This window comes from Lycium ferocissimum, unplaced genomic scaffold (assembly GCF_029784015.1).
Source record: "Lycium ferocissimum isolate CSIRO_LF1 unplaced genomic scaffold, AGI_CSIRO_Lferr_CH_V1 ctg7773, whole genome shotgun sequence".
NCBI lineage: Eukaryota > Viridiplantae > Streptophyta > Magnoliopsida > Solanales > Solanaceae > Lycium > Lycium ferocissimum.
Window position 1 is genome coordinate 6,686 of NW_026726937.1, and position 16,950 is coordinate 23,635.

A 16,950-nucleotide genomic window follows, 5' to 3' on the forward strand; every position below is an offset into this window, starting at 1 on the left:
CGATCGGGAATAAACCAGAATGTTGTCTATAAATACGATCACAAACAGGTCCAGGAAGGGTCTGAATACACGATTCATCAGGTCTATGAATACAGCTGGAGCATTAGTCAACCCGAAAGACATAACAAGGAACTCGAAATGGCCATATCTAGTCCTAAATGTTGTCTTCGGAATATCCTTCCCTTTAATCATGACCTAGTGATAACCTGACCTCAAATCTATCCTGGAGAAATTTTTAGCACCTCATAGCTTGATCAAATAAATTATCTATCCTCGGAAATGGATACTTATTCTTAATCGTCACCTTATTCAACTGCCTATAGTCAATACACATACGTAGCGAACCATCCTTCTTTCTTACGAACAATAATGGGGCTCCCCGTTGACGTACTAGTTCTGATAAAGCCCTTCTCCAATAGATCCTTCAACTGTTCCTTCAACTCCTTCAACTCAGCAGGGGCCATCCTATAAGGAGGGATGGATATCGGCTGAGTATCCGGTAGTACATCTATAGCGAAGTCAATTTCTCGCTCTGGTGGGAGGCCTGGAAGCTCGTCTGGGAACACATCTGGGAACTCACTGACTATAGGAATGGACTGAAGGGTTGGCAGTTTTTCCTCTGTATCCTGGACTCGAACTATATGATAGATGCATCCCTTCGAAATCATCTTCTTCGCCTTAAGATCGGAAATGAATCTACCTTTCGGCGAAGCCGTATTGCCCTTCCATTCCAAAGTTGTTTCCCCCAAAATGTGGAACATGACAGTCTTCATCCAATACCCCCCACTAGCATAAACGGAAGCTAATCAATCCATTCCCATGATGACATCAAAGTCGACCATCTGTAACTCTACAAGATCCGCTATGGTCTAACGACCACAAACAACTACAGACCAACCACGATAAATCTTCCGAGCAATAACAGGCTCACCAGCAGGTGTAGACACAGAAAATGGTTCCTTCAATAACTCTGGCACTATGTCAAATTTCCCACAATAAATAGAGTGACATAGGATAAATTGGACCCCGGATCTATCAAAGCATAAACGTTATATGAACGGTACGTTAATGTACACATCCACAACATCTGGTGAGGACTCCAACTCTTGACGACCTGCCAAAGCGTGGATGCTGTTTTGAGCACCGCCTGCACCAGAAGCTTCTCTCACACCGCTGCCTCTGCCTATTGAAGACTAGGGCCTGCGCCCAGGAGGACGTATAGATGTTGATGACCCTTCCATAGAACCTGTTGGCTGCACTATACCAGTAGGTCTCCCTTGTGGGCAGTCTCTCTTAAAATGATATGGACTGCCACAGGTATAACAAGCTCTCGACCCATACTGACAAAGCCCATAGTGCGCTCTGCCACAATTTCCACATTGCTGTGGTAGGGATCTAGCCTGCCCCGACCCCCGCAGCTGCAGTGACTCGGACATACGGGAACTCTCACCTGTCCAAATGGGATATAATACCCCGATCTGTATCCCTGCGACTGAGCTGATGGTGGCCTAAATGGCCTACCTTGATGTTGGGGTCTGAAACTCCCCCAACTCTCACCCTGCTGCGCAGTAGTCGTAGCCCGCTTATGATACTCCCACTTTATGCTCCCGGCTGCCCGCCGCTGACGTCTACGATCCTCACAGTTTTGTGCGAAAGCCTGGATACGAGCAAGGTCTATATTATCATTTACCGCTGATTTAGTGCAAGCCTCAACATAGTTGCGGTGCAAACCCGATATGAACCTGTGAATCCTGGACCTCGCTGAATCAAAGATGGATGGAGCATATCTGGCCAAGGAATCAAATCGGAGGCAATAATCTTGGATCTTTGGAATGACCTTGCGGCACAGTTAAAAACTGATCTAACCTATCCTCTCGCACCTCCAACAATAAATAATGATCAAGAAAAGCCTCTAAAAACTCAGACCAATGTGCTGGAGGTGCCTCAGGACCTCTGGCATGCTTCCACCGCTCATACCATAAGTCCGCTATATCACAAAGTCTGAAAGCCGCTAACTCTACTGCCTCAGTCTTGGTAGCATGCATGACCCTCAAAATGCGCTGAAGCTTATCGACAAAGTTCTGTGGATCCTCATCCCGCTTAATCCCTGAGTGCTCTGGAGGGTCAAGTGCTAAAAACTCACTAACCCTCAAACTTTAGGACCCATCAGCGGACACTGCTTCAGCAGATACTTTTGGTCGTCTTTGTGTCGTCACAATCTGGGTCAATAAGTGCACTGCCCTCCTATGATCTTAGTCTGTCGGTGCAGGAGGGGGCACTGGAGGTACTGCCTCCCTCGGGGACCCCTCAAGTGGTGGATTCGTCGATGATGGCGGGGATAGGGTCTCACCCTGGCCCTCAAGCCGGGCCTCAACTGTCGGGTGTGCCCTACTACTCCCCTCACTAGCTGCCGTATCACCTTTTCGGTTAGCTACAGTCTTCCTCGTCACCGGCATAGCTATGCACAAATACGGAAGAGTAAGTTTAACTCCAATCTCCTATGACTTGGCTCTACAACACGATTTAGATCCGAAAGAAGGGTAACCAATTCCTAAATGCCCTGTAGCTTCCTGTTTATATGATATGGTGCACAACACACCCATAAATAAGACTCTACCAGACACGGCTTGTAGACTCCCTAGGACAGACTTGCTCTGATACTATGGTTGTCACGCCCTAATTCGGAGTGAAGTGACTGGCACCCGAAGCCAAACTAGGCCTGAGCGAACCACTCTGAATCTGAAACTCCGAGGAACGAACATATATATATATATATATATATATATATATATATATATATATATATATATATATAATATATATATATATATATATATATATATATATATATATATATATATATATATATATATATATATATATATATATATATATATATATATATATATATATATATATATATATATATATATATATATATATATATATATATATATATATATATATATATATATATATATATATATATATATATATATATATATATATATATATATATATATATATATATATATATATATATATATATATATATATATATATATATATATATATATATATATATATATATATATATATATATATATATATATATATATATATATATATATATATATATATATATATATATATATATATATATATATATATATATATATATATATATATATATATATATTATATATATATATATATATACAAAATATATATATATATATATATATATATATATATATATATAAGGCTATCACACCGACACACTATACACAATGTGGACTCGTCACAAGCTTCTTCTAGGGAGATGTGTGATTGTACCATACAATATGGAATAAAAAAGGAAAGGCTCCAAAGGACCTCGGTAACTCCGAACGAAGGGAAGCTTACCAATCGCCGATGTCGAACTCATCGGTCAGTCTATCAATCTCTCGATCCGCACTGCGCAGCATGAGTGCGCGCCCCGACAAAAGGGATGTTAGCATGAAATAATGTACTAAATACGTAAGGCAGCGATAACGAAACTGAACAGAAACAATACAATTCGGAGGCCAAAGAATGCCCTAAATATCTCACCTGACCTGTCTCATATGAAATGCAAAATAATACTATTATATATATATATATATATATATATATATATATATATATATATATATATATATATCTCACCGACCAAGTTTCCGGGCAATCAAAAAATCTCCCGTCCAAGTAGCCGTGCAATATGTCGCACCGACCCGTCGGCCGTGCAATCGTCTCACTGTCCCATAGGCCAGGCATATCTGTCTCACTGACCCGTTGGCCTGGAAAAATAAAAATGTATATGTATATCATGCAGTAATTATTCATATGCTGAGAACACTGATATTGAAGCATGCCTCTTCTGTCTTTCTATAAACTCAAGGATATAGAAAGGGGATGTGGCCCCTCGAAGGAATAACATAACACTCGGAGACTAGACAACAGTATGATAAGCTCTACTTGGACAAGTCTTGAATCATAAGGTCTATCACGCTCTTACCATATATGGAAACATGCCAAGAAAAGAAGGAACAACCTTAACATACCTGATTAATTTCCTATGAATTAACGTTTATTCTCTCAAACTTGTAAGTCTACATTCAAGACAAATTATACATCCGTTAGACTTATCGTCATATGCCTATCTCAAGTCTTTACACCAAACTTCTTTAGAATCTACCAAAATTTGGGCAGCATCTCCCCTATTTATATCCCTAGCCCGAAATCATAACTTCAACAACCAACGCAACAACCACAACAACAACACCAATAACATCATCCTCAATACCAAATATTCCATAAAACATCCCATACGATGTTTATCTAATTTTTCAATCAACAAATTCGTTATACGACTATTTAATAACTTTATCTCCACAATTAAACCTAAAGCAGTACTAGTAAAGAAAGATTCATAACTTACTCCCGCTAAAACCGCGATACCTTCAATATTCCTCTTGAATTCTAACAAAAATTTACCATAATACGATATTATAATCGCAACTACACGCTGTCGGAACCTGAATCCGGAGTTTATACTGAATTCGGGCTAAAATTTGTTGTTGGGAAGTTGTGGGAAGTTTCCAGGATATTTGGGATTTTTCTGGGTGTTTGGATGAAGAAAGGGGGGTAAGCCCCCTTATATAGAATTCCAGAATCTACCCAAACAGACTTAAAAATTACTCAGTGCATTCGCTCCACCTAGGGGCGCATTCGCACTGAGTCATCCCCTGGCTCCTCTACGCGTTTGTGCCACTCTTAGGTGCGTTCGCGCAGAGTTAATCCCTGCTCTGGCAGCCTGTCTTAAAATGATCATAACGCTTTATCCCGATGTCCGATCGATGCACAGTTTGTTGCGTTGAAAACTAGACTTCATGAACTTCAATTTAGGCTTTTGCTTTACCTCGAACCTCCTCATATACTAAAAGATATTCCTTCTCCAGTTTAGGACAAAATTGTCCCTTATCTTTTCTCCAAAGTTCCAACAACTTAATTTCCTTGGTTCACTTGCCCTCCAAAGCTTTCCTAGCTTATTATATGAACTTAAACACTCATAATCATAAGGTAGGCGTATATAATCTCATATATCCTAGAAGGTACTCCAGCATCCATGATTACGCAGCTAACACCTAATGAATCTTAACGTACTAAACTACGAGGTGTAACATGTGCGCTATATATGTATATGTATATGATATAATGACACACCCCAAGCTATAATTGATTGGTATGGCACTAGAGTGCACTATATATATATATATATATATATATATATATATATATATATATATATATATATATATATATATATATATTACACACCATTGATCGTTGGGTATGTTTCACACCGAGTCCTATTATGGCCGGGTACTTTTCACACCGAGTCCTGTTAAGGCCGGGTATGTTATGATGATGATGTTACTTTTACTTATGTGTATATATGTATATTCATGATTTTAAACTACAGTATGCATTGCATATGGTTCTTCTGCTACTACGTTTCTTTGTTAGTTGTTGTACTCCTGCCTTACATACTCCGCACATTCATCCGTAATGACTTCCCATTACACAGAGCGCTGCATTTCATGCTGCAGGTCCTGACAGGTAGTTGGAGGACTATCTGATTAGGCTTGCATATAGTTTGGTATGCTACGATATAATGCTTTATCTATATCTTTTGGCTATGGCAAGGCCCTTTTCCGACCGCTATGCTATATTTATACTTACCCTTAGAGGGTCATAGACAGGTGTTATATGTATAGATGTTATATGCGGCCGTCAGACTTAGTTTTGTACTGGTATTGTTGTTGTGGCCTTGTCGGCCGTGTGATCTTTTGTATACATTAGTAGCGGCCAAGTCAGCTTGTGTGTATATACATAAATTATTGTGTTGGGCCTTTTCTGCATACAGGTGATCCTTTTATATTACACATATGTCATATGGTTCATCGTAGTTGTTATGAGTTGAGTATGTTGAATGTATGCCAGGCGGCACTCGGCCGGTAAATCTGGGTGCCCGTCATGCCCCTCGGTTTGGGATGTGACCAAGGCTCAATGTAGCGAGGGCTAGGCTTACCCTTCTTACCAAACCTAATAACGCCTTTCATAGGGGATACCTTTAAGAATACCCAATCGTTAACCTGAAACTCTAAATCTCATCGGCGATTATCTGCATAAGACTTCTGGCAACTCTGAGCTCCAGTAATCGATCCTGAATAAGTTTAACATTCTCCACCGCTTGCTGGATCAAATATGGCCCTACTAACTTTGTTTCCCCTACATCGAACCATCCGATAGGTGACCTATACTTCCGCCCATATAAAGCCTTATACTGGCCATCTCGATACTAGAATGGTAACTATTATTATATGCAAACTTAATAAGCGGCAAATGATCATCCCAGCTACCCATGAAATCTATCACACATGCCCGTCGCATATCCTCGAGTGTCTGGATGGTACGCTCAGCCTGACCGTCTGTCTGGGGGTGAAATGCGGTGCTAAGACTCACCTGAGTCCCTAATCCTTTCTGAAAGGACCTCCAGAAGTTAGCTATAAATTGCGCACCCCTGTAGGAAATAATTGATACCGGAACATCATGGAGTTGTAATATCTCCTTAATATAAAGCTTCGCATAATCCTCGGCTGAGTAAGTAGTCCTGACAGTCAGAAAATGAGCTGATTTTGTAAGTCTATCAATAATTACCTATATGGAATCAAACTTACGTTGTGTAGGGGGCAAGCCTATAATGAAATCTATATTGATTATTTCCCACTTCCAAGTCGGAATCTCTATAGCCTGCAATAATTCGTCGGGCTTTTGATGCTCAATTTTCATCTCATTGACAGTTAGGACGTTGCACTACAAGAAAAAGGCTCTTCAGAGACCAATATTTAAGGACAAGTCATGAATCTAGTCCCTAAAAGTATACTTATAGAGACGAGTTTTTCTTCAGGTCATAATTCTTAAACTTTATTGCGAAGGGACTGAATCTTGTCACAAAAATAATAAATATTTGGCCCTTATTTCTCCAAGTTGAGTAACCCTACACAATTTTTCCTCAATAAAATGAAAGAAATGAAGAAATAAATATACTCTGGATTAAATCTCTCTCTCAAAATTACCTGTCTATTCCTTAAATCCCTAATAACTATAGGCACACCACTATCCCAGATTCATCTATAGGTCCCCACTAAGAAACCCTAAACCTTTATCATCTACAACAACAACAATGAAGAACTTTCGTTGTGCCTCTCTCTATATTCGGAGCTTCCGTTCTACACTCTGTAAAACTTACCCTTTCTAATTGCTTAGACTTTTTTGTCTGTGTGGTTCCTCTATAAATATTCTAAAAATATTTTCTGAAATCAAATGTGATGTTAGCTGGTTCTGATTTTGGATGTGATTGGATTTCAAAGTCTAACGCTATGGCCTTTGGTAAGTAGCTCAGGGCTTTTTTCATATCGTAATTTTTCTGGTTTTAAGAATAGATCTGAGACTTTGATTTTTTGGTTAATAGATGAATTGTGTTGGTTATTGGTGTAATATTCTATATTTTTTGCTGGTTTCCTAGTAGTGGTAGACCAAAATTGTAACAATGCTTTGTGAACTGAACAGCTATTGCTTATTCTACCCAAATTTTTTTGGTTCCTCTATGACAATGGTTGGTAACCTTTTTGGAGTTCTTTTGAGGCAGATAACCCTTTTTGAAATCTCTATTTGCTTCAATGATTTTATGGGAACTTGATGGACACTTAAAGATTTGCAAGGCAAATCTAGTTTGTTACGAGAGGGTCGTGGATAAGTTGGCGGACAATGAGGAGGCCGAGCAGTTTTTTGTGGCGTTCATGGAGTTTGAGGAGAAGTGTAAGGAGACAGAGAGGGCTAGGTGCATATATAAGTTTGTGTTCGATCACAGAGTGAAACGGCGAGCCAAGGATTTGTACAGGAAGTTTGTGGCGTTAGAAAAGCAGTATGGTGATAAGGAAGGTATTGAGGATGCTATAGTTGGAAAAAGTTTGTTTCAATATGAGGATGAAGTAAGAAAAAATCCACGTAACTATTATATGTGGTTTGAATATATTTGGCTGGAAGAGAGCGTTGGAAATAAAGAGAGGATTAGAGAGGTTTATGTGAGAGCCATTGCTAATGTTCCTCCTGCTGAAGAGAAGCAGTATTGGCAGCGATACATTTTCTTGTGGTAAATTTGACAACCTTTACTTCAAATGTGATATTTGAATTCTGTTTCGGATACCTTATTTTGTTTATTGGATGACTTTTCTCTTTTTAGCATTAATTATGCATTATATGAAGAGCTTGATGCACAAGACATAGAAAGGACCAGAGATGTCTACCGGTAAGACATCATTGTCTCGATTGAAATATCACTATGTAGTTCATTTAATTGATGAACCGTATTATTTATCATGCTTTATGTTTAATACTGTGGAGTGCCAAGTGTTGTGATATTAGGTCCTTTGGTAATGGAAAACCTAATCTAGCTTTACCAACAGTGCTTTCTTTTGTATGTATCTTATCTCTTTGTTAATTAGAAGGGCTAAAGGGGTTGTATGGCTTGTGTCAAAATTATTCCAATATTCCCCTATTAATTGCATGGTTTAGGTACTTATCAAAATATTTTGCCTGGTTTAGGTAATTATGAGATAAGAGTTGGAGTGCTGAGTCAAACTATTAGAGCCAAGACTCCACCTTATAAACATAATGAGTCGGTTCCTCAACTGGTCATTGAACTTGTAGAAATAACCCACTAAAGTAACTTTTGAATTTTTTCTGACAACAAGGTCATCAAACTATGCTCATGTTTCCAATAAGGTAAAAACGAACAGAAAGTTAAATATTTTAACGATTGTTTGCATCCTCATCTTTTTATGATCCATTTGGTGAGTCAGTTTTCCCATCTGGTTTTGCCCCAATATTTACAACATTGAATGGTAACATATCAACTATGAACTCAGAGAAAAAGATGGAGAGAAGTGAAATTATAAGAATAGAAGAAATGGAGTTCTCCATTTTCATGTTTCTTGATGAGATATGAAATGATTAATTAAAGGCTAAAAAAGAGAAGATTAGAGTTGAGGTGATGAATGTGGTTGAGCTGTTTCTGAGTTGAGATATATTTAAAATTGAGCTCTACAACTTCTTATTATTCAATTTTATACATCATATATGAGTGATCTTTTATGAAATACATGTGGAATAAAAAGCAAGAAACTATTTTTGTAGAGTAACTTACTTTCAAGAATGAACATTTGAGATAGTAGAGAAGCATGGGCATATCTTGGTCACATGTTAAAGACTTTAGCCACACACGGAAAAAAAAAATAGATCAAATCAATTAGTACTAACTAAGTAAAAGTTTTTGCAAGAAGCTGAAGGAAGCACTTCAAGCTTATATGGATTTGAAGTCTTTTTGACATAAAATATATCATAGACCTGAACTGTTTTTCTTTTTCTATTCATTAAACATAAAAATACTAAAAACAAAGGATTTTTTAGATGAGAGAAACCAAAAGTTGGTTATCAAAGAATAAACAAGAACTTCTTCAAGAAAGAGAGAAGAAAAAAAGTTCCATATCACATAAAACGGTTCTGTAACATTTATTCAGTTAATTGATGGGTCAAATGAAAATGGATCCTAAAAAGTTGAGGATGTAAACTTTGGTAAAATATTTAACTTTCTGTTTGTTTTTACCTTATTGGAAACATGGTCATAGTGTTATGATCTTATTGTCAAAAAAATTCAAAAATTACTGTATTATGTTATTTCTACAAGTTCAATGACCATTTGAGGACTTGGCTCAAATATAACTTATCAGTATGAATTTTGTTCCATTTATTTGTCTTATGTCCACATTGTATTTTCATGATCAATTTTGAAGCAATTACATTCACGCTTTCACAGATGAATTGTGCTTTGGGATAATTTCCTTCAAGAATATGACAGCTGCAGAGCTGATAGAGAAACAAATGGCCGCTTAAATCATCTTGGTGAAGAATGAAACAACAGCTTCTCCAGTTAATACATACAAATAGTTATGACTAGGTTCTTGTTTCGTATTTTGACTTGTTTCGGGATTTGAGCAGCTTAGCATAGATCTTTTTTTTTTTTTTTTTTTTTAATAAATTTATGGGTAGATGCTAGTTATGCAAGGTCACAAGGTAAGCTAGATTAATAGCTATTGATGGGTATGCCAGTTCGCAAGGTAGCTATGCAAGGTCGCAAGGTAGTTGGTTTAATTTCTTTCTTTGAAACCAATGTTTTGACTATCCTTAATTTTTTTGTTTGACCACTATTTGTATGATAAATAAGGCATATTGATTTCTGTTGATAAGGATTTAGCGAGGAAGTTGAAAGTATCAGCATGAAAGGGTCTTATCTCTTCAAATATGACATATGGCAGCTTTTTGTGCATTATTCCAAAGCATTGAATCTCATCTCTTAAGTACATATTTGTCCACAAAGTTTGTTCTTTTCTCTCATTTTGGTGTTAAAGGGGCAGCAAAAGGCATGTTGAAAATTTAGGAAAGAGCCCTTGTATTTTTCAATTTCCAAAAGGTATCACCTAAGCCTCTCACTATTTGTTGCCTCCCTGTATTCTCATGTAGAATGATCATACACTGCAATAATTGGTGGAAGATGCAAATGAATATCTTATATGGAGAACATGTCTAGTCACCTCCTTTTTTCAATTCATTGAAACTATAATTCATTAACTACTTTGTGCAAGCCTTACTTATGTTTCTGCTCGTCACCGACTCATGAGAGATGCATGATGAAGTATTACATGTTAAATTAATACGAAAAGTGCATATTTACTGCTTTTTATAGCTTTGGTTCTCTTTTACCATTTTCCTAGTCAATTGTATTAGCAAGATGGTCAATCACATTATGAATGACTATAAATCAACTATATTTAGCTTTCCTGAAGTTCTAAGCATTGTAGGTATTTTGGTAACTATTAAAGATTGTATGCAATATCAAGGCTGATTGGAGATTTGAAGACTTACTCATAGTAGATATTGTGTTTGAGATGGATATTTCAATAAAATCACTACAGGTTTGCAACTTAATTTGCCTTATTGGAAAGAACTAATAGTGTACTTCTTACTGGGGGTGGTATTGGTAAGGCATTTATTTTCTGTTGCCTTTTTTTTTTTTTTCCTCAAGCATGGTCATTTCCTAGTTATCCTTGAGTTATTTGTAGCTAGCTTCAGAACATGCTTAGTTGATACAACAATGTAGTTTCACAATTATTTAACCAAATTTTATAGTTATTTTTAGTATATATTTGCTAAGGTGTTGGGGAATGCAAAAGATATAACTCTATTAAGACTATGATTTATAGATTCACGATTATGATTATTTAGATATTTCAGCTTTTGAATGACCAAAAGTTATTCTGGATTGAAGTTTCTTAAATTGCTTGGGGAATCACTTCTTAAGTCATTAATGTGTGTAGCCAGGTTATATGGATTTGTGGTTGGTTAGAAGACTGATAGTACTCTCTTCATTCTTAGAGCTAAAGGATTAATGAAAAAAATTAGTTTCAGGTATGTTAAATTCTTTTGTGATGTTAAAATAATCATTGTCCCCGTCAAATGATAGATTTATATATGTACCCTGACGTACCTGGTAGCTTCTGTTTCACAATTTATTAAGGTTTATTGATATTCTAGTTTGTTTGACTAAAGTGCAAAGATATATTAGACAAGTCAAGTATAGCTGCAGTTATAATAGATTGGGATGCTTGGTTAATTTGAATTCGTTTCTATTCTTTACAGGTTTTGGAAGCTGAAGTTACAAGTCAATATGAAGGTTTTGAAGGCATACAAGTGGACTGTCATTTTGCTATGAATATTATACTAGACTTATACCATAGTCTAGGGATAGATTTTTTTGCTTAGGGGTTGAGTAAAAATTGTGACAAATCATTTTTTATAATTGATTACTCTTTTTTATGTATAAAAGTAGGATTATCTTTATATCCTCTTTTTGTATTCAGATTTTTTAGTTGCAGGTATAATATACGCTGCAGATTAATTATTGATAAAGAGAAACTAGAATTCTGATTGCTAAAAGCTATTGTTTTCAGCTATAGAACTCCCAAATAGGTACCAGTAAAGTTGTTCTAAAAGGTATTAAGGACCAAGTTATGGCCCGCCAATAAGAGCTACAACGAACAGATGTTAAACAATTGCGACCACAAATATGGTCTCCAACAATATATTAGGGACCAGATTAATTCTAGTACTAAAATAACTTTAACGACCAGTGAAAATATCTCGTCGCTAAAAAGTTTTAGCGGCGGAGGCTATTACGACCAGTGGCGACCAACTATTTCTGGTCGCTATTGACCTTTAGAGACCAGTTTTGGACTTTTAGGGACCAGTTTTCGCTTCGTTAAAGGCAATTTTTCTTGTAGTGATATATGGTCGGGAAGTTTACTATATGTATAGATGTATATATGATTTTTAAAGAGAGCATGCATATTCTACACCGCAGAGGTATCTTCAATTATACAGATGCATTCAGATAGTCAGTTGGCTTATGCGTTTCAGATTCCTTTTATGATTCTTATGTATATGTTACTCTTATGGCTTACATATTCAGTACATTATCCGTACTGACTCCCCTATTGCTTAGGGGGCTGCGTTCATGCCTCCAGGTACAGATAGACAGACATGCGATCCTGTTCAATAGGACTCCCGTCCAGCGGTGGTTAGTGCGTTTCACTTGATCTGGAGTTGCGGATTATTTTGGTATGCCATTCTTTTGAGATGTGTATGTATATGGGTATAACGGGGCCCTCTCCCGTCCTTTATATAGCTTTTATTCCATTAGAGGTCTATAGACAGTTATGTGTAGATGACTTGTAAGGTAGCTTTGTCGGCTCCCATTCTTTTATGTACAGTCCATGTAGCAGCCTAGTTGGCTCACTTTGTTATCTTCAGTATATATATACATATGCACAGTTCCTGATATTATTCTTTCACGAGCCAGTTTAATCCAGATTGAGTTGCTTGTGGGCACGTATTATGTAGTGTTGTCCAGACAAGAGTATAGGGGTGTTTGGTCACTAATGATCAGGCACTCGTCACTGCTCATCTGGTTGGGTCGTGACAGAAGTGGTATCAGAGCAGTTCCATCCTAAGGTTGTCTATAGATCGTGTCTACTAGAATCTTATTTATGGGTGTGTCGTGCACCACACTTATAAACAGGAGGCTACAGGACATGTAGGAAATTGCTATTCTTTCTCTCTTAGATCGTGCGATAGAGCCGTGTGTTAAGAGTTCGCTTCCTAATAGTTTCTTCTTATTTCAGCGATGTCCCTCAAGAATGCTATAGCCACCCAGGAGGGCAAGGGAGTGGCTGGTGAGGCTACAGCCATACTCAGCGGGCTACCAGGGCTCGGGGCGAGTCCCGGAGTGAGAACCCATCCCAGACTTCGCACACACCGCCTCCAGCACCTGCTCCAGTGCCCCTAGTCTCTCAACTAGATGCACCGGGCCATGATATGAGGGATGCTATACAACTATTGACCAGATTGGTAGCCGCTCAGGTGCAGCGTCAGCGAGGGTTAAGACTTTCCTCGGGTTAGATCCTCTAGAGTTTTCTATGTCGAAGCAAAATATGGATCCTCAGGACTTTATTGATAGTATACAGTGGACTTTGAGGGTTATGCACGCCGATGAGGTTGAGTCAGTAGATCTGGCATCTTATAGGCTCCGTGATGTTACAGTACAGTGGTATCAGGCATGAGAGCTGTCTAGGGGAGAGAATGCTCCTCCAGCCGTTTGGCGAGAGTTTTCAGATGCTTTTATTCATCATTATTTACCACCAGAAGTTCGACGGGCCCGAGCAGATAGGTTCTTGCGTATTGAGTAAGGCAGTATGAGTGTTCAGGAGTATTGTGTACAATTCGATTTTTTGGCTAGATATGCTCCAGCCATGGTGGCTGAGATGAAGGACAAAGTTCATTGCTTTGTGGCCGGTCTAGGGCCACATTTGATAGATAAGTGTACGACAGCTGCATTACAGCCGGGCATGGATAGTTCCCGCATACTGGCATATGCACAGAATTTAGAGGATCATAAGAGCCAGCGGAGGACAGAATGCGAGCATGACCGGGGCCATGGTAAGAGGGCCAGATCCTTAGATATTGTTGGTGAGTTCAGGGGAGGACAAAGACAGCAGCATTCCCGATATTCATTTCATTCAGCAGGGAGTGCACTTTAGCGGTTTTCAGGCCCTAGATTTGATCGATCTTCTTACTTAGGAGTGGGCCAGAGTTCGAGAGCATCAGGTTCTCAGTGTAGACTGGCATCAAGCCAGATAAGACCACAGGTACCGCTGTGTACCCAATGTGGTAGATTACATTCGGGACAGTGTCGATTTGGATCCGATGGTTGTTATGCTTGTGTTCGGCCAGGTCATGTGATGAGGGAGTGTCCATCGAGGGGTGGTATAGGAGTTGTTCAGTCCAGCGGGTCCGTAGCTAGTTCTTTTTTGTCAATACGCCCTTCAAGGGAAGTTTATCAGGCATCAGTAGGACATGGTAGAGGAAGGAGTGGAGCATCTAGCTCGAGTGGGCCTCGATCGTGTTTATGCATTATCCCGTGGTGTGATCGCGAGTCATCTCCTGATGTGGTTATAGGTATATTATCAGTTGCTTCCCATTACGTATACGCACTGATTGATCCAGGTTCGACTTTATCATATGTTACTCCTTTTGCTGCTGGTAAGTTTGGGATAGATCCTGAATCGATTAAATCGTTTGAGGTGTCTACGCCAGTTGGTGATCCAATTATAACTAGGCGAGTATATAGAGGCTGTGTAGTGGTAGTTTGTAACCACCATACCCTAGCAGATTTGATTGAGTTACACATGATTTATTTTGATGTTATTATGTGCATGGATTGGTTGGCCTCTTGTTATGTTAATGTTGATTGCAGAACAAAGATTGTTCGATTCTAGTTTCCCGACGAGCCAGTCCTAGAGTGGAAAGGTAATCTTTGCATCGGCGAGGGGTAGGTTTATTTCCTACCTTAAGGAGGGAAGGACGATCAGAAAAGGGTATATTTATCACCTAGTTTAGGTTCATGATGTCCAAGCAGAATCACCGACCCTTCAGTCTATCCCTATAGTCAATGAGTTCCCAGAGGTATTTCCAGATGAGCTTCGAGGCATTCCACCGGAATGAGAGATTGATTTTACTATTGATCTATTTGCAGATACTCAGCCAATATCTATCCCTCCTTATAGAATGGCACCTGCGGAGTTGAAGGAACTAAAAGAGAAATTACGAGATTTACTCGAAAAAGGCTTTATTAGGCCCAGAACATCGACGTAGGGAGCATCGGTATTATTTGTAAGAAAGAAGGATGGCTCTTTACAAATGTGTATTGATTATCAGCAATTGAATAAAGTGATTGTAAAGAATAAGTATCCGCTCCCAAGGATCGATGATTTATTCGACCAGTTGCAAGGTGCCAAATATTTCTCGAAGATAGATTTGAGGTCGGGATATCATCAGGTTAGGGTGAAGGAGGAAGATATTCCAAAGACAGCATTCAGGACTAGATATGGGCACTACGAATTTCGTGTCATGTCATTCAGGCTAACTAACACTCCAGCTGTATTCATGAATAGTGTATTTAGACCCTTCCTAGATCTGTTCGTGATTGTATTTATAGATAACATTCTGGTTTATTCACCATCAGAGGCTGAGCATGCAGATCATCTATGTGCAGTTCTTGGAGTTCTACGAGATAGAGAATTATACGCGAAGTTTTCCAAGTACAAGTTCTGGTTGAACTCTGTGGCTTTTCTTAGTCACATTATTTCATATTAAGGCATTAAAGTGGATACTCAAAAGATTGAAGCTATGAAAAATTGGCCAAGGCCCACGACACCAACGGAGATGCGTAGTTTCTTGGGCCTAGCAGGATATTATAGAAGGTTTGTGGAAGGATTTTCTTCTCTTTCAGCCCCATTGACCAAGCTGACCCAGAAATCAGCTAAGTTCCAGTGGACATATGCATGTGAGCGGATTTTTCAGATATTGAAGGACAAGTTGACCTCAACACCTGTATTAACTCTTCCAGAAGGAACATATGGTTATGTTATGTATTATGATTCCTCGGGTATTGGTTTGGGTTGTGTATTAATGCAGCACGGTAAGGTTGTTGCTTATGCCTTCAGACAGCTGAAGAAGCATGAGAAGAAATATCCTACTCATGATCTTGAGTTAGTAGCGGTGATCCATGCCTTGAAAATATGGAGGCACTACCTATACAATGTTCATGTTGATATTTATACTGATCATAAGAGCCTCCAGTATATCTTTAAGCCGAAGGATTTGAATTTACGTCAAAGGCGATGGCTAGAGCTGCTGAAAGATTATGATATTAATATTCTGTACCATCCTGGGAAGGCTAATATAGTGGCTGATGCTCTTAGTCGCAAATCCATGGGTAGTTTGTCACATATGCAGCCGGAGAAAAGGGATATAGCCCGTGAAGTTTGCCAACTAGCCAGCCTTGGAGTTCAGCTGTTAGATTCAGGTAATGCAGGAATTATGATCCAGGATACAGCGATGTCGTCTTTTGTAGTGGAGATGAAGGAACGTCAATACGAAGATCCTGTTCTAGTCCATTACCGAGATATGGCACCTCAGAAAGAAAAGCCACCCTTTGTAATTACAGGGGATGGAGTACTCAGGTATCGAGGTATATTATGTGTTCCTAATGTTGCAGGACTTCGTCAGCAGGCTATGGGAGAAGCTCATTATTCTCGGTATTCCATTCACCCGGGCACAACAAAGATGTATCATGATCTCAAGGAAATTTATTGGTGGGATGGAATGAAAAGAGACATAGCAGAATTTGTCACT

General features: G+C 38.6%; 1 protein-coding gene across 8 annotated transcripts; it reads left to right on the forward strand.

The window, feature by feature from the left end:
* Window positions 1-6,901: 6,901 nt before the first annotated feature.
* LOC132045718 (uncharacterized) lies at window positions 6,902-12,039 on the forward strand. 8 transcript variants are annotated; one of them, XM_059436290.1, is made up of 5 exons: window positions 6,908-8,236; window positions 8,327-8,392; window positions 9,959-10,071; window positions 11,001-11,114; window positions 11,839-12,039. In XM_059436290.1, exons 1-3 carry the CDS (start codon window positions 7,764-7,766, stop codon window positions 9,960-9,962), a joined length of 543 nt encoding a protein of 180 aa, XP_059292273.1. In that variant the 5' UTR covers window positions 6,908-7,763; the 3' UTR covers window positions 9,963-10,071; window positions 11,001-11,114; window positions 11,839-12,039. The 8 variants fall into 8 exon arrangements, 7 of the variants coding, with proteins under 7 accessions (XP_059292270.1, XP_059292269.1, XP_059292268.1 ...); XM_059436287.1 differs by lacking the exon at window positions 9,959-10,071 and having other exon boundaries at window positions 6,907-8,236; window positions 11,001-11,179; XM_059436286.1 differs by lacking the exon at window positions 9,959-10,071 and having other exon boundaries at window positions 6,907-8,236.
* Window positions 12,040-16,950: the final 4,911 nt, after the last annotated feature.